The 14,994-nt window shown below is 44.3% G+C and overlaps 3 protein-coding genes across 8 annotated transcripts in view; 2 read left to right on the forward strand and 1 right to left on the reverse strand.

Moving 5' to 3' along the window:
- Positions 1-2,447, forward strand: part of Sifr (SIFamide receptor) — a 64,363-nt gene extending 61,916 nt beyond the window's left edge. Inside the window, exon 3 of the mRNA XM_078196628.1 lies at positions 1,349-2,447. Coding sequence (XP_078052754.1) covers positions 1,349-2,126 — 778 coding nt within the window. The 3' untranslated portion in view covers positions 2,127-2,447. The remainder of the gene's footprint in view (positions 1-1,348) is intronic.
- LOC144478605 (uncharacterized) overlaps positions 1-14,994 on the reverse strand; it is a 25,728-nt gene continuing 10,734 nt past the window's right edge. For 3 of the 5 annotated variants that reach the window (XR_013495379.1, XR_013495377.1, XR_013495380.1), the window contains 4 exons: positions 13,678-14,035; positions 13,543-13,598; positions 13,078-13,155; positions 1-89 (listed from right to left, as the gene is read on the reverse strand). Coding sequence is in view for 1 of the 5 variants with exons in the window: in XM_078196631.1 (XP_078052757.1) it covers positions 13,131-13,155; positions 13,543-13,598; positions 13,678-14,035 (439 nt within the window). In the remaining 4 variants the exon portion in view is untranslated. Of the gene's footprint in view, positions 90-8,400; positions 8,550-12,870; positions 13,156-13,542; positions 13,599-13,677; positions 14,036-14,994 lie in introns of those variants that run through there. The other 2 variants (XR_013495378.1, XM_078196631.1) reach the window with 2 other exon arrangements.
- LOC144478603 (odorant receptor 13a-like) overlaps positions 13,970-14,994 on the forward strand; it is a 4,828-nt gene continuing 3,803 nt past the window's right edge. For both annotated transcript variants that reach the window (XM_078196629.1, XM_078196630.1), the window contains exon 1: positions 13,970-14,244. In XM_078196629.1, coding sequence (XP_078052755.1) covers positions 14,023-14,244 — 222 coding nt within the window. In that variant the 5' untranslated portion in view covers positions 13,970-14,022. The remainder of the gene's footprint in view (positions 14,245-14,994) is intronic.

A 14,994-nucleotide genomic window follows, 5' to 3' on the forward strand; every position in this document is an offset into this window, starting at 1 on the left:
CAGGAAAATATTCTGTTTAAATGTCCGTGGAAACCAGGCCGTGATGCATCTACTATAATTACGTCTCCGCCATAATCACGCTTCAATGCCTGTAATTATATAAAATGTCGTAAGTTTTTTCTACGAATCCGTTGATATTCTTTTTACCGGCGACATATCTAGGACAGCTAGCAAAATAAAAAAAAGTGTCATAACACGTCTCAATGGCATAACGTATTAATAACTTCTCTCTGGAATAGCAATCGTATTTACTTGTATCATACTTTTATTATTAATACTTTTTTCTTTTTACAAAGATATAATAGATTCAAAATCATTTCTGATTTAGTTTTACCTTTTCTGTAAATATAAAGGAAATATATAATAGTGTAAAACAATTGTTAAAGAAGTATGAGACAGTGTATATGGTTCACCCTGTACACGCTTTCTTCCGCAGTCGTTATGGCATCATAGAGGGTAAACGTCGTAATATAAATCACGGTAGATCCAGCTAGATAAAGTGTATAAACTGAAACTACTCCACGAATGTGGACTCCACGGTCTCGTCATTCCCTTGTAATCCAACAGCTCTGTACACGACAACAATGGAAGGCGAAATAAAACAGCGAAAAGTGTTGCGAACGAAATCCGTCCATAATTCTACGCAATGAACGTATAATTGAACGAAACAATTGTACAATAAATTCATACGAATCGACGAAACACGCTTTCTTCGTTCGACGAGCCATCGCTTATATAACCAATACTACTCGGCGGTCGCGTCTGATCATAACAAACCGGTTCTACTTATTTCGCGTTGATCTTCACGCTCTGTTCTCTCGCCGATTAATTCCACATTCTTGTCCTATTGTTTAACAGAGTGCCTGTTATGTCGCCCATTAATTATTTCCTCAGATTAGAAAACTAAATTTTATGCTAATGCATTAGACTTTTTAAATTTATGACGTGATTAGATTAAAAATAAAATTGAGTTCTGACCTGAAATTTTTTTTCTAATTTGACTCAATGAAATGCTTTGTTATCATGATGTTTGTGAAGTTTCTTGACAGTGGAAATGTCAATGAAAAATTATTTTTACCTTGCTATACTATTTATATAGAATAATGAATCAATTAGTTGTTTTTGACCAGTATACTCGTCGTGATAGAAATTATTGGCATTTATTCTTGACGAGTATACACGTCGAACATAGTTAATTAATTAAGACGAACATATAAAAATACAATAAAATTTCAAGAACACTATTACATTATTTCCAACCTATTAGACCTACTATACCAATCACAGCGCCCTAAAATAACCTCAAAACTTCTATAGTCAGTTGCTAACACCCGTTTGACGATTTCAGGTTCCTAGCAATCTGGTGGCCGCTGAAGTGTCAGATCACGAAGAAGCGGGCCCGGATGATGATCGTGGTGATCTGGTTCATCGCGTTGACGACGACCTCGCCGTGGCTTCTGTTCTTTGACCTGGTTGCGATCTACGACGACGATCCAGACCTGAGACTGTGCCTGGAGGTGTGGCCCCGTCCCGCGGACGGCACCTTGTTCTTCCTGATCGGCAACCTGACCCTGTGCTACGTGCTGCCCACGATCCTGATCTCCGTCTGCTACATACTGATCTGGATCAAGGTGTGGCGACGGAACATTCCCACGGACACGAAGGACGCGCAGATGGAGAGGATACAGCAGAAGTCTAAGGTGAAGGTGGTGAAGATGCTGGTGGTGGTCGTGATCCTGTTCGTGCTGTCCTGGCTGCCGCTCTACGTGATCTTCGCGGTGATCAAGCTGGGCGGCGACACGGCGGACCGCGAGGACGAGATCCTGCCGATCGCCACGCCGATCGCCCAATGGCTCGGCGCCAGCAACTCCTGCATCAACCCGATCCTCTACGCGTTCTTCAACAAGAAGTACCGTCGCGGCTTCGTCGCGATCATGAAGAGCGGCCGCTGCTGCGGCAAGATCCGGTATTACGAGACGGTGGCGATCATGTCCTCCTCGACCAGCATGAGGAAGTCGTCCTACTACGTGAACAACAACAACTCGTCGACGAGGCGGGCATGCCACGGACCGCCTGTCCACCAGGACAGCAACGTCTCCTACATATTCAACCACACCGGCGTCTAAATCCGTTAGTCCCCCCGACTGGAGAGAGATTTTGATGTTCGGCTATTTCCGAGGCTGGCTGCCCCAACGGCGGCTTTCAAAACCCGAGCCGGTCCGACGTGGTGAGCCCATGGCCGCGAACCATGGTTGCTCGATGCAACGGCGTCGCGGATACCGATTGTCGCTCGGACCGGATGTCGCCGAATTCAGACACGGAACAACCGAGAAACGGCTTGGTGACCGTTTTTCCAAAACAAAAACGACCGGCTATATTTGTTCGAACGGTCGGCCGGCGATCGGTCGGCCGCCCCTTGTTTGTCCGACGACGACGACGCGACGGAAAACAAACACCCACCACCACTACTACCACTATTACAGGAACACGTACACGCAGTTTAGACAGCAGAAGACGACGACAGATTAACGAAGTGACAGACACACGAGTTTCACGATTTGGATCCGTCATTTTGTATTTTCACCGCGTGATAATGTATTTTGTTAAGCAGAACGGAAAACCGAGGCGGAAAAAAATGGTACATATGTAGGGGAGGGGGGAGAGCAAGCAAGCTTCCAGGCTCTTGTCTCGCCGTTGTCATGGATCCCACGCTCCGACATATCCGGACGTCTGCCGCCGCTAACCGGAACCGGGAATCTGCTCCGCAAGGCTGCCGGATAGTTCGGAGGCTTCCTCCTTTTTTTCCACGACCGTCTTTTTAGATTTCTAAGGAATGCCACGAATCGAAGGGACCGAGTTCGCCAGCTTGCGATCAGCGCGATGCGTGACAGCGGCGAGTTCGAGGCTGCGATTTTATGGCAGTGGGGAGAGGGAGGCTGGGAGGGGCGCGGCGCTTTTGGAACGGCCGGGAGGGGCGGGGCGTGGTCAAGGAGCGTCTTGTTGTCTCTCGACGGTACACGCGCGCACACTGCCACGAGACACAATTAAGCTGCGACGCGCCGCGATTGATTCTGGAGCGCGGCTGGAATTGCGAGACGCCCGCGCCGATTCCGAAGAGGGTTCGAAGCGAATTCGAAGCGAATTCGAAGCGGAGTTCGCTCGAGAAGAGGAACAGGTCACCGGCGAAACGATCTCGAGCCGATCGCGATTTTCGGTCCTTAGGATTACCTAACACGCCGGTTAAATCCGTGCGTTGCATGCTGCGAGTTCAGTGACAGTAATTGCATAACACCTAACCGTTACCTTCACACACTATCGGCGTAGCGTGTTGCCAGCGTGTCGGAGAGCTAGAGAGAGCGAGAGGAAAATAAATAGAGAGAGAGAGAGAGAGAGCACGATTGGAGAGGGAGAGACAGAGCGAGCGCAAGAGACAGAGAGATCGGAAACGTTCGATTAAACGTTACCTCCGCACACGAACGAAAAACAGATTAAATAGGTAAAATTCTACTTGTACTTATCTTAGCACGGTCGACTCCAACAGGTATATATATATAACATATATATATACACAATATATATTTTCTTATCGGAACGTTAGACGATCTAGCCTTTTTGGGATTTCTTAAGGTGCCATACATATTACGTACGCCTATATAACAATTCTTATCGAGATTATTATATAAATATATATACTAAACACATCAGAGAACAATGGACGGTCCTATCGAAGCCGATCCACCAAGCAGATTTAAACGATTCTCGCGCTCTCGTCTTTGCCGCGTTATCAACGTTGCCTCCCTCGTCCTTCCCGTTCCCATCGCCCTGCTCCAGCTCCATCCTCCCCCTTCTCCCTTGCCCTGTTCCCGATCCCCGCTTGCCCAACGTTCCCCGGAGAAAGGCGGAAGTGACCGGCTTACCGTTTTGTCTCGGATTATACTCGATCGATTGCATGTGCGACGAATTAACGCGGTCACTGGCGACAATAACGACCTTTTTCGCTCCGGGAGGGCAGACTCTCCTGTCACGAGCTAAGTTCAGAGACCATGATTACGTACTCGGTGGCCGCGTGGCCGACGACGAGACCCGGCGAGAGCAGCCTCGGTCCTCGACCACCGCGCGACCGTTTGCCACGACGCGTGCCTCAGCGCGCGGACTTTTTTAGAGCCGGAGCTCTCCGATCGGGTCGTGGAGGAAACTAAAGGGATAATAGTCCAGGATAGTTGCCTTCGCGATCGACCCCTCGGCATGGAACAACCTCGCCTTGCATGACAATTGAGCGCGACTCCGAGCGCGCCGATCGGTCCTCCATAATTGGCCAGTCAGAGGCCTGTCGGAACGGTGGACGCGTTTGCTTCGAAAGAGCAACGCGGCGAGCTCGGTTTGTTCCGTCGAGTCGCGAAATGTCCGAAGCGAGCTGATGATGGACATCAGCCGGCAGAAGGTAGCGTTTCGTCCTGGGCCTGCCGGTGGTCTCGGGAAAGAGGCTATCGAGCAGACTCTGCCTTAGACGCAGGGTTAGACGACGAGAAGCCAGCGGGAAACAGTCGTCGCGCGGGACGCGCGTGACCCGACCAGCCCCGCCCCGCCACGCCCCGCCACGCGGCGCCCCGTCATTGGCCGCGGCGGCCGACGGGGCGGTTCCTACCCGACCGGATCCTCCTACCGATCGGTTGTCGAGGTGCCAAGCACTTGACGACCGTCCAACGTCCACACGACCTAGATCCATCGACCACACTCCGACTTAGATCCATCCTAGCTGGATTGCCCTCCGATTAGAATTGCTGGGAGCAATCGCAGACTCGGCCGGCCAAACCGCAGCTTCCACCGAACCGACGATTCGACGATCGATCGGAGGCGATCGGTGATCGTTGCTCGCCCCGTTCCGCGCTGACGGGATCGGCGAGAGTTCCGGCGACCTTCTACGAGACTTTTATCGGGGATTTTACGTAGCGCGTCACCCTCGATTGCCAGAGGGTATGGTCCGTCGATATCGGCAACGGATCGTCCAAAATCGAGCGCCGAAAGGATCTCACCGTCGACGACGACGGACCAAGATCCCTTCTTCGCTCGATTTCCGGCGATCTCGTCGCGATGTGGATCGACGGCGACCGTTTCGGGCGGGCCGGTCGCGAGACGATGACGACGACGAACGGAACCGGGGTCTCGCGATAGAACCGAGACACCGTGTAACAATGATGATGGCACGTTGCGTGGAGAGCCGCGGGATTTTATGATAGAGCAACTATTTTCGTAAGGTTTTTATACGTGGCGAGAGAAAAAGAGAGAAAGAAAGAGAGAGAGAGACAAGGATGTAGATGTAACGAAACATGCGAGGCGTAAACTTGTGCACAGAGACACACCGGTCGCGGAGATACACTCTTTATTCATATCTATTGTGGCTCAAACGACGAGACGACGACGCCCGGCGAGTGTTCGCGCGACGTTTTTCTAGGTGTGAACGAGGTCGCGCCGTTTAGGGTTACGAGCAACACATACGTACACGAAATATTATTGATGGCACACGACGACAACTATATGTGTATGGTTCGTCGAAACGGAGGGCACACACACACACACAAGTCGAGGAATATTATAAAAATCTCGGAGAAGCGACTGTATACGCACTAAACGTGACTAAGCATTTAAGGTTACACGATTGCAATGTTTATATATATCTATTATGTATATATATATATATATATTTATTTATTTATAAATTATATTTAAAAGATATATATACATATGTCGATATAGATATTACACAGAAAAAAAAACTATACGTCTATCCGCTGTCTCTATGTAAACATGTAACTTATTGTATGTAATAAGTATGTAATATCGTTGCGATGTTGTAATTATATATATATATACATATATATATACACCGCCGTTACCTCCAGGTCTTTATTCGTTGTCTACTACGCGGGGGAACCTCGCGTCTCATTGATTTTTCATCGGTGGCGAACAAACGCGGAGAGCCGCGCGCGGCTCCGTTGTTCGCCGCTGTCACTCACGTTCACCGATACTACTTTTTCCTACGCACAGCCGAATGAGAACGATAAGAGGGGAATCCGCGATCAGGGGATCACTGTTGGAAAGGCCCTCGCATTGTCCGGCGATTCATCACGGCGCGCGGTCGGTTTGTACAGAGCGGCGCAGAACGGAAACGGAAATCGGCCCCCGGAAATCTTTGGAGGTCTATGATGCTCAGGAAGATCCACGAAAACGATTCGGTTAATACGCCTATTACTGGCTCGACGAACGAGCGGGAACGGTATTTTTTGTAACGGTGCATGAAGCGGGTGGGACGCAAACAAGTAGTTTTACGCACTTATGGGGTAAACGAGTGGAAGGGCGAAGCTCGATTAGGCACGACACAGATTTGATATTTTATGTCGTTTACAGTTATATCGTAAATATGTGTTTTATATTTATGTCGTAGATTTATATTTATAAATATAATATTTATGTTATAGATTGATGTTTATATTTATAAATATAATATTTATGTTATAGATTGAGATTTACATTTATAAATACTATTTATATTTATGTTATAGATTTATAGTGATATTTACAAATATAGTATTTATTTTTATTAGCAGTTTATATTCATATTTATGTTATAGATTCATATTTATATCTATAAATATAATATTTATTCGTATCATGAATTTATTTTTATTAAACGGGCGCTCGATCAGCGATTTTGCTTCTATAAAATTGATTTCTGCTATATTATATCAACAACCATTTTACCAATTAACTACCGCTTCGTCCGTTCAGTTGAGATTTTCATGATTTTTTTATTAAACACTAACGCGTATTATCGATCGGATCGATACGTTCGGGGATTCGATTAATCTCGAGATTTGGATAAGGGTCATAGTCTACTAAGGTGAAACTCTAAGGGTTAGAATTACGAAATCGTTGAATGCGTCTGTTCGATGATCAAAGTTTCTAGAGTTTAAACAATTTTGTTACGATTATTATACTGATTCTTGTATTAACCGACTGTTGTTTATTGATACCGTAAACTCGTGTAATCATCACTGTTACCACGTAGCGAGCCGTACGGCAGAGGTGGCTCTGTTCCAATCGATCAGTTGAATTTGTAATTGTTTTTTACATAAAGTCTCTTTACCGGATAAAGATTATATGGAAATATTACATTGTAAATACTATCTATAAATGCATATATGTATATAGATACATGTGTACACGCACGCGAATGTATATATAATTATATAAATATATAGATATATAAATATATAAAATATATAAATATATAGATATATAAATATATAAATATATAATTATAATTATATATATACACGCGAGTGAATGTATGTATGTATAAATATATAAATATAAAGATATATAAATATATATATATGTGTGTGTAATCTTAAGCATAATTTGTATGTTTATAAAACGGAACTTACGTATTGAGATACATTTATATTATAAGTATAATCTTTATTCTTGTACATTCAGAACGGAGAATCGTGGTTCGTCTGTCCAGACACACCAGTCGGTTCATTGACTTCGAATTAACTGAAAGACTTTTTGTACGTGTTTCTAATTATCATATAGCTCTTGAATTCTTTGCGGCACGGTGTTCCGGGCACGCTCTGTACAAACGTCGACGTCGAACGAACCACACACCCCCCATAAACAACCAACCCAACCACCCCCCAACCAAACCCCGGCCCAGTGTTTTAAAAAAAGCGTAATCGATAAGATTTGTGAATAACTTAGGTAAGATTTGTCGGTCATTCTTGATACTTCGAACTTTGGCAAACAAGAAAAAAAATATTATTATCGGTAGTGGAATATCTTCGAGCTATTTTGATATCTCAAGTATTGTGAATATCACTGGCAACGATGTTATTCACGTGTCCCCCCCCTCTCGATCAACAACCCGCGCGGCAATGCGAACAATATATCGTTGGCGTCTGAAATATTTTTGTATTTCGCGTGTTACCATTTAAAAGTACTCTTTACAAAGATAAAAAACGAGACGACGACGACGACGACGAAGACACTGTTAGGACCTTTCTAACCGCTCTCGCAGATACACGTGTGTACTACATGACGAGCGCACAGGTGATTATAACTCTCGTCGTAGGTTCGACTGTTGTCCGCGCGCGTGTGACGCTTAGTTCGCCAAGCCACTTTTTTTACAGCAATACGCATATAACTAACGATTGTACGATGGGATACTTTTGACAAATTATTTTCATACAGGTGTACAGAGTGATTCTAAAGTAGACTATTCAACCTCGGGAGTGTGTCGCGACCGTCTTCTATCAATGACCGGTTGATTGATACACCTTGACTACTTGACGCATTATCCGTCATTGTTCTTCTCTCAGGACACAAATATATATATTAAAATTAATAATGTTACATTTTCTTTATAAGCGCCATTTTTCACTTCTCAGGACACAGATACATTATAATTTATAATATCACATTTTCTTTATATCTGCAATAATTCGTGCGCCCAATGTCTCAAAAACTGAGACGGCTGATACTTAAAAAATCTGAAAATAAATAGAAATAGTAACAATGAAAATCATAGTAAATTCAGTTGAAACAAGATTGAAATAAAAGCTCTGTATACACATTTTTATAATTTATTAATTTATTAAATGTAACGGGTAGTGCGTTAAGAAACCCTCCTACGATCGCGTAATTCGCATCGAAAATAATTCCACGGTCTGTAAAATGAACACGAGACGGTTCTCAACGCGATTAAACATCGTATACCATCGCAAAGTAATTCATTTTCATTGTTCTTCGCTCGTTGGATCTTGTTCGCCCGTTAACGAGTCCGTAATAGCTGAACAGGCTCCCGAAAGCACCGGTTATTATCTCGCGTATGCGCAACAAACCTCCGGCGTTAGATTAAATCTGATTACACACGAATGCACTCAACGTTCGTAGGTTTCGGCATTATCGGATCGCCGGTACTTACGGGGGTGGGTGCGCACGCGTTATGGTGTCGCTAAACCATCCTTGATCACGACAAACGATCCGCGCGTCGTTAATACGAAGCTCGCGAGCAAACGTTGAAAAGCTCGGCGCGTTGATTTACGGGTCACGGTAAATCCACCGGTACCCCATAAAGCATCGACGATCTCATGGGGGTACGCGAGAGGATCGCCGCGACGGCCGTGATACACTCCCGAACGTTGAATCCAACGGTGTCCACGTGTCGAGATAGATTTAGGGAAGTGTTGCGCGAACTGTGAAGCGCCAACCGACGCACGACGAATCATTTCGAATATCGTAATATACATATACATATACATACATATATATCTATATATTTATTATAAACTCTGTAAAAGATCACTATGTTCCGATTCCACCGCAAGATCCGTTCGCATAATCTCTTACTTTCTTGTGGAGTCAAGCTGGGTCGAAGCTTTATTAAATATTGTAACGTGATGCGCCGACGAACGACGAACGTTGCGACTGTACCGCGGCGATACCGACTGTACCCGATCGACTGTACCGGATGATATGATGATTCGATGTCTTTCGGTCTACCAACATGGCCGACGATTTCTTTGGGCAACTGATCGATTCTGAAACAATGTTCGTCTATTGTTATGTCATCAAGGGTTAATAGTTAATAAGTTACTGAAATCGAACGCCATTGATGGATCAATTCGTCTGTTGGATTAGCTCCAAGTGATCTATAATGCATGATCTATTACCATTAACATATTGACGTATTACCATTGACACTTTGATGTATTATCATTAACCCTTTACACTCGAGTGGTGACCCTAAGGCACCACAACAATTATTCGATTTCATTACAAAATAATTTTTGCAACAATGAGGTTCGGATTTAAAAAATTGTCAAGTAGTAAAACTGTTGATAGGAGTCACAAGGATAAATTTTGTATGCATAAAAATTTATTTTGTTAAATAGAATGGAAATGCCACGAACCAGAAAGATTATCTCGAATTTACAGATAAAATGGCTCCGAGTGCAAAGGGTTAAAATTGAAACTGCTTTTATTCCATGTAACAAAGTGCACTTTTATGCATACGAAATTGAGCTTGTGACTCGCACCAATAGCTTCACTGTTTAACAATCTTTTCAAATTGAAACTTTGTTCTTATAAAAATTATTTTATGACAGAACGATCTCAGTCGCCACTCGAGAGCAAAGGGTTAACAATCCACGAACGAAAGTAAACGTGCGTAAAAATGATCTCGTTCTATGATAACAGAAGCGATCATCATCAGTTGTCAAAGAAATCGCGACAGTAAGGGTTAAGAGCACGTTAGCGAAACGTCGTTCGAAGAATTGATTAGAACTATATAGCACCTGCGATACGGTTTCATTTGACATAGGCGTAGACATCTAATTGTCGCACTGGTTCTCAGTGAACGCTCTCGTTTCGTTGTAAATTGCAAGGAAGAATGTGTAACATTAGAATAGAAAGTTGCGTCTCTGTTACCTGTGCAACCTGTTCTCCGAATACACCACACTAGTCGTAGCGATTGTTGAGTTACGTTTGAGCCGAGTCTATTGTTTATACACGCCGTGCGTTGAAAACATAGCGCGTAGGATTATTACAAAGAGAATGTATTAATTGTTAACGACGTTATCCTCGTTAACATAGTTATCTGTTAACAGAAAGAATGCCGGCGCTTGTTATCCCGATTATTTACATACTGCGACGAAAATCGAAGGTTCAGAGGCACGAAACGACGGCTGATTTTTGTTTAACCAATGCGACTGCGTCCGCAATAATTGTTATAATTTACCATGCGCTGGAATACGCTCGAACGCGACGCAATCATGATCGATCATTATTTGCAATCGTTTCACGTGCAACGGTAGACGCGTCGCCTAAAAAACCGAGAAATCGTTGCACAAAAGTCGTCAGGATCGTTGCTGCAATTTTATCGAGTTTATTCGAACAACCTTAGATCTCTTAACAATTAAAAATCCGCGAAAAGCGACAGTTCTCAGAAAGCAAACGACAGTTCCCAGAACAGCGCAAACATAATTTTTGCTCGCGACTAGGCTAATAGTTGGGCTAATTAATGGGCACAAAAATGCGAGAACCGAGAAGGATAGCACAAGACAAAAGAGAGACACCGCATCGCACACGTAATTCAACCGCTCTCTTCGCTTCCTTTTCCGAGCGCGTTACTTCGAGCACTGTAATGAGTATAGTGCGAATTACGAGGAGTATAGCGACCCAGAAATTTTAGGGGATAGTCGCGACGAGTCCTTTTCCGATAACGTAGTTTACACGATCGACGATCCGCCGTCGATCGAGCAACGATCGCCGGATAGGCAAGAAGGAAAATTGTAATTTGCTTTGCGCTAGCGCTGGCTTTCGGCGAGATTAATTGTCGGGGTTACGAATTAATTGTCGCGATTACGAATTAATTGTCGAGGTTATTAATTAATTTTTTCAAGGATTTTCATAAATTAAATAAATAAAATCATGAATAAGAAGAGCGTCGCCCATATTTGGGTGACGGGGCACCCACAGAAACATACCTGTCACCCAGATATGGGTGACGCGGCGACGAACGTGTTAATCGGTTGTCGAGGCTACCAATCAATCGGTTGTCAAAGTTACGAATTAATAAGTTATCGAAGTCACGAATTAATAAGTTAACGAAGCCACGAATTAACAAGTTAACAAAGTCACGAATTAATCGATCAAAGAAACGCGAGCCACGCGGCCGCGCGCGGTCGTGCGCGCTCGACGAGAATACGCTCGGCGAGCGGCGGCGCGCCGGTTCAAGGTTCGACGGAACACGAGTCTGCCGGCGGAAACGCTTCAGCTTCAAATTAGTCGCGCGAGGAAACTGTATCCCGAAATATCGATGCCCCGTGTAAACGAGACGTAAAAATGTAAGAGAGTTACCCCTTCCCCCGTCGGTGAAACGAACCTTCGCGAACTTAGCGGACCGAGAGATCCAAAAGGATGGATGGAGCCCCGTGGTGCCCGCGACTTCACCGGCGCGCATCGCGGACGAGCACACGTTCTTCAGTTTACCGTTATCCGTTGCTTTGACGATTACACGTGTTGTACGGATAAACGGCATTTATCCGCGCAACGATGAAATAATAGAAACATATTAGGTAAGGACAATGTATGCGACATGAAATTGATAAGTGTTTTACTATTGTATCGAACGGTGTGCGTACCAAAAACGGAGGAAGGCGCCGGAGAAATATGCGAGAGCAACGCGGTTCGACCAATCGTCGACGCGTCTGATAATGTCACGCGACAAACAAAACCCGCCCCCAACTCCCCACTCCGCCTCTCCCAAACCCCATTATCACAAAAACCACCACCACCACCGCCACTACCAACGATTTGATTCACTGTAAACGATAATGGTACACAATTCGCGGTTAAGACTCCAATACGTAAGCACTGCGAGAGAGAGAGAAAGAGAGGGAGAGAGAGAGAGAGAGAGAGGTAGTCTTCGTTTTGTTGTACGTTTCGCGTGTAGAAGCGTCGGAACGATTGTTTTGTGTGTCGGCGATTCAGTGTCGGTCGGCCTCCCAAAACGTTTTTCGTCCAAAACCAAAGATGAAGTGAACGAAAAAATAAAGAGAGAAAAAAAAAATCCAGAAAAAGACGAGAAAGCGAGGAGAAAAAAAGAAGCGAAATAAAAGCGAGAGCCGAAGAAAATCAGCACGAAAAACAGGTGGATAAAAGAACAAATGAAACACGTTCGCCTGTCTCTGTGGAAGTAGCAATAAATTTATCATTTCCGATCATTTCTCTGCCATCCCCGAGAACCACCCCTCCCCCCCCGCCTACCTACACCCCCCCACCCCCCCCCCCCCCCCCCCCTACCCTGTACAACCACTGTCCGTTCGAGACTTTTGCGATCGAGGCGACCGAAGCCCCACGAAATCGTGTCCCACGTGAATTAATGAGTTGCGAATAAGTATATGTATTTTCTCAAAGAAAATGATAAATGCGATATACATATATATAGGGATATAAGTGAGACATATATTTATATATATGTATATTAATTATATATATATAATAAAATACTTCCACTGTAAGATGCTGTGTTCCTTGGTCCTGTTCTTCTTTATTTTCTTTTTGTCCGTTTATTGTTTTGAAGAGGATGCGATGCTAAAGGAGAAAGCAGAAGAATGTTTTTGGAGGTAAAATGGTTTTGTAAAATTATGCTCTCTTCGTAGCGAAATGATTGTTCTATTATTACTTTCAAAACGTAAGTATAACTTATTAAATTGTATTTATTATACTTATATAATTATACCATTTTTATATCGAATTGCCTGTTCTATTTGTATAAATTATTTTTATAAAAATTGTCCCATTTAAAAAAGAATGCTTCACACCTTCTTTAATACTAAATTCAAGTCACAAGCATAATTTACTAATCATATGATTAGCTATATACTACAGAATATACATATACTAGCCACATGAGCATAATAATAATTCACAATATTTAATATACATTTATACTTACAGTTATTTTCACCAAATACTCACTTTACATAATTAATCCGCGAATATTTTTTGGTTGCAAATGTATAACTCGTACTATCCTTTCGATACGAAAAAAAAAAAAACAATTAAAAACCAACTTACAGTAATACCACGGATTACCAAGAAATAAGTTCGTACCTCTCTCTTCCCCTTCGCGATGCAATCGCAGCAAATACCGTCGATCCGGATCGCGTCGGGCGAACTGACTAGTATACGGCTGGCATCGTTAGCGCTCTGTTCCAATCGACACTGGCGCGGAGTCAGCGAATCGGACGGGACTGTAGAATAGTCACACCCTCGACGCCATGAATAATAGATCAATGGAACATTTGCTTTTACGGCTGTCGTTTTTCTGCTACCGCGCGCACACGCAATCGTACATAATGAAACCGCGCGGTAGACGCACGGCTGTCCAGGGTTGATCAAAGCAATGTCAGACACGAGATAAGCGCTGGCAGCCGGTGTGCTCTCGACGTTCGACCGATGCTTCGCAACACTGTTCCCCGTTTCGAAAACCGTATGAGAAAAAAAGACATATCCATCACGCTGTCGTGTTTCCTTATGAAGTGTTCGGGATGTTGGATGGCGAGAAACGATTCGGAACGAAGACTGAGAACGTTCGCCGAGGCGTACACGTTCCTCATGCTGTTTTTCGGCATATACATCGACCTGTCCGACATCTTTCACAGTTTGGACGACATCGACGTGAGTGCACACCGTTTCGCCGTTTCCCTCGGACACCCCGTTCCGAACAGCTCTCGGTTCGGTCACGCGTCCGTCCGGAGATCTTCGCGATCGCTCGCTTCCTGAAATTCTGAAGCGAACTGTCCGCGGACCGGTTCGCCTCCGAGTCCCAGCGAAGCGGGTTCGGTGTCAGCGATCGCTTTCCGGAAACCGAGCGGTGCACCGTGGTCGCGGCGGATCTCGAATCGAAAGTGCAACAAGACGCGGCGATCCGATCTCGAGCAAACGATCCATTGTATTTTATTCTTAGCCGGCGCGAGAAATTGAACTCTCGCTGCGGCACTGTCGACGCCGCGACCCCGGCACACCAGTCGAGGTTCGAAAGGTTCCGAGAGACGCGCCACGCGATTCGATTACGAAAAACTGCCGAAATCGTGCGAAATTCTGACGACGGAATGGAACAGAGTCGCGCGTTTTTGTGAAGGGTTATTCTGAAATCCCGCGGTCGATCGGTAATCGTTAACAGTCTATTAACCCTTTGCACTCCTGTGTCGAGTGTGACGCGATATTAGTTTTCATCTCAGAAGCTCCATTGTCGAGTCCCACTTGACATTATTTCACGTCCAAATAAATATATTTTTATAAAACTCGCGAAAGAAAATCAGGATTGCATTCAAGAAATTGTTTCAATATACTCCTGAAAATTTCAAAATATGACAATAGTGTAAATAAAACCTTTATTTCTATATTTCTTTCATCCTTTATTTATTT

Source organism: Augochlora pura, chromosome 3, assembly GCF_028453695.1.
Source record: "Augochlora pura isolate Apur16 chromosome 3, APUR_v2.2.1, whole genome shotgun sequence".
Classification (NCBI taxonomy): domain Eukaryota; kingdom Metazoa; phylum Arthropoda; class Insecta; order Hymenoptera; family Halictidae; genus Augochlora; species Augochlora pura.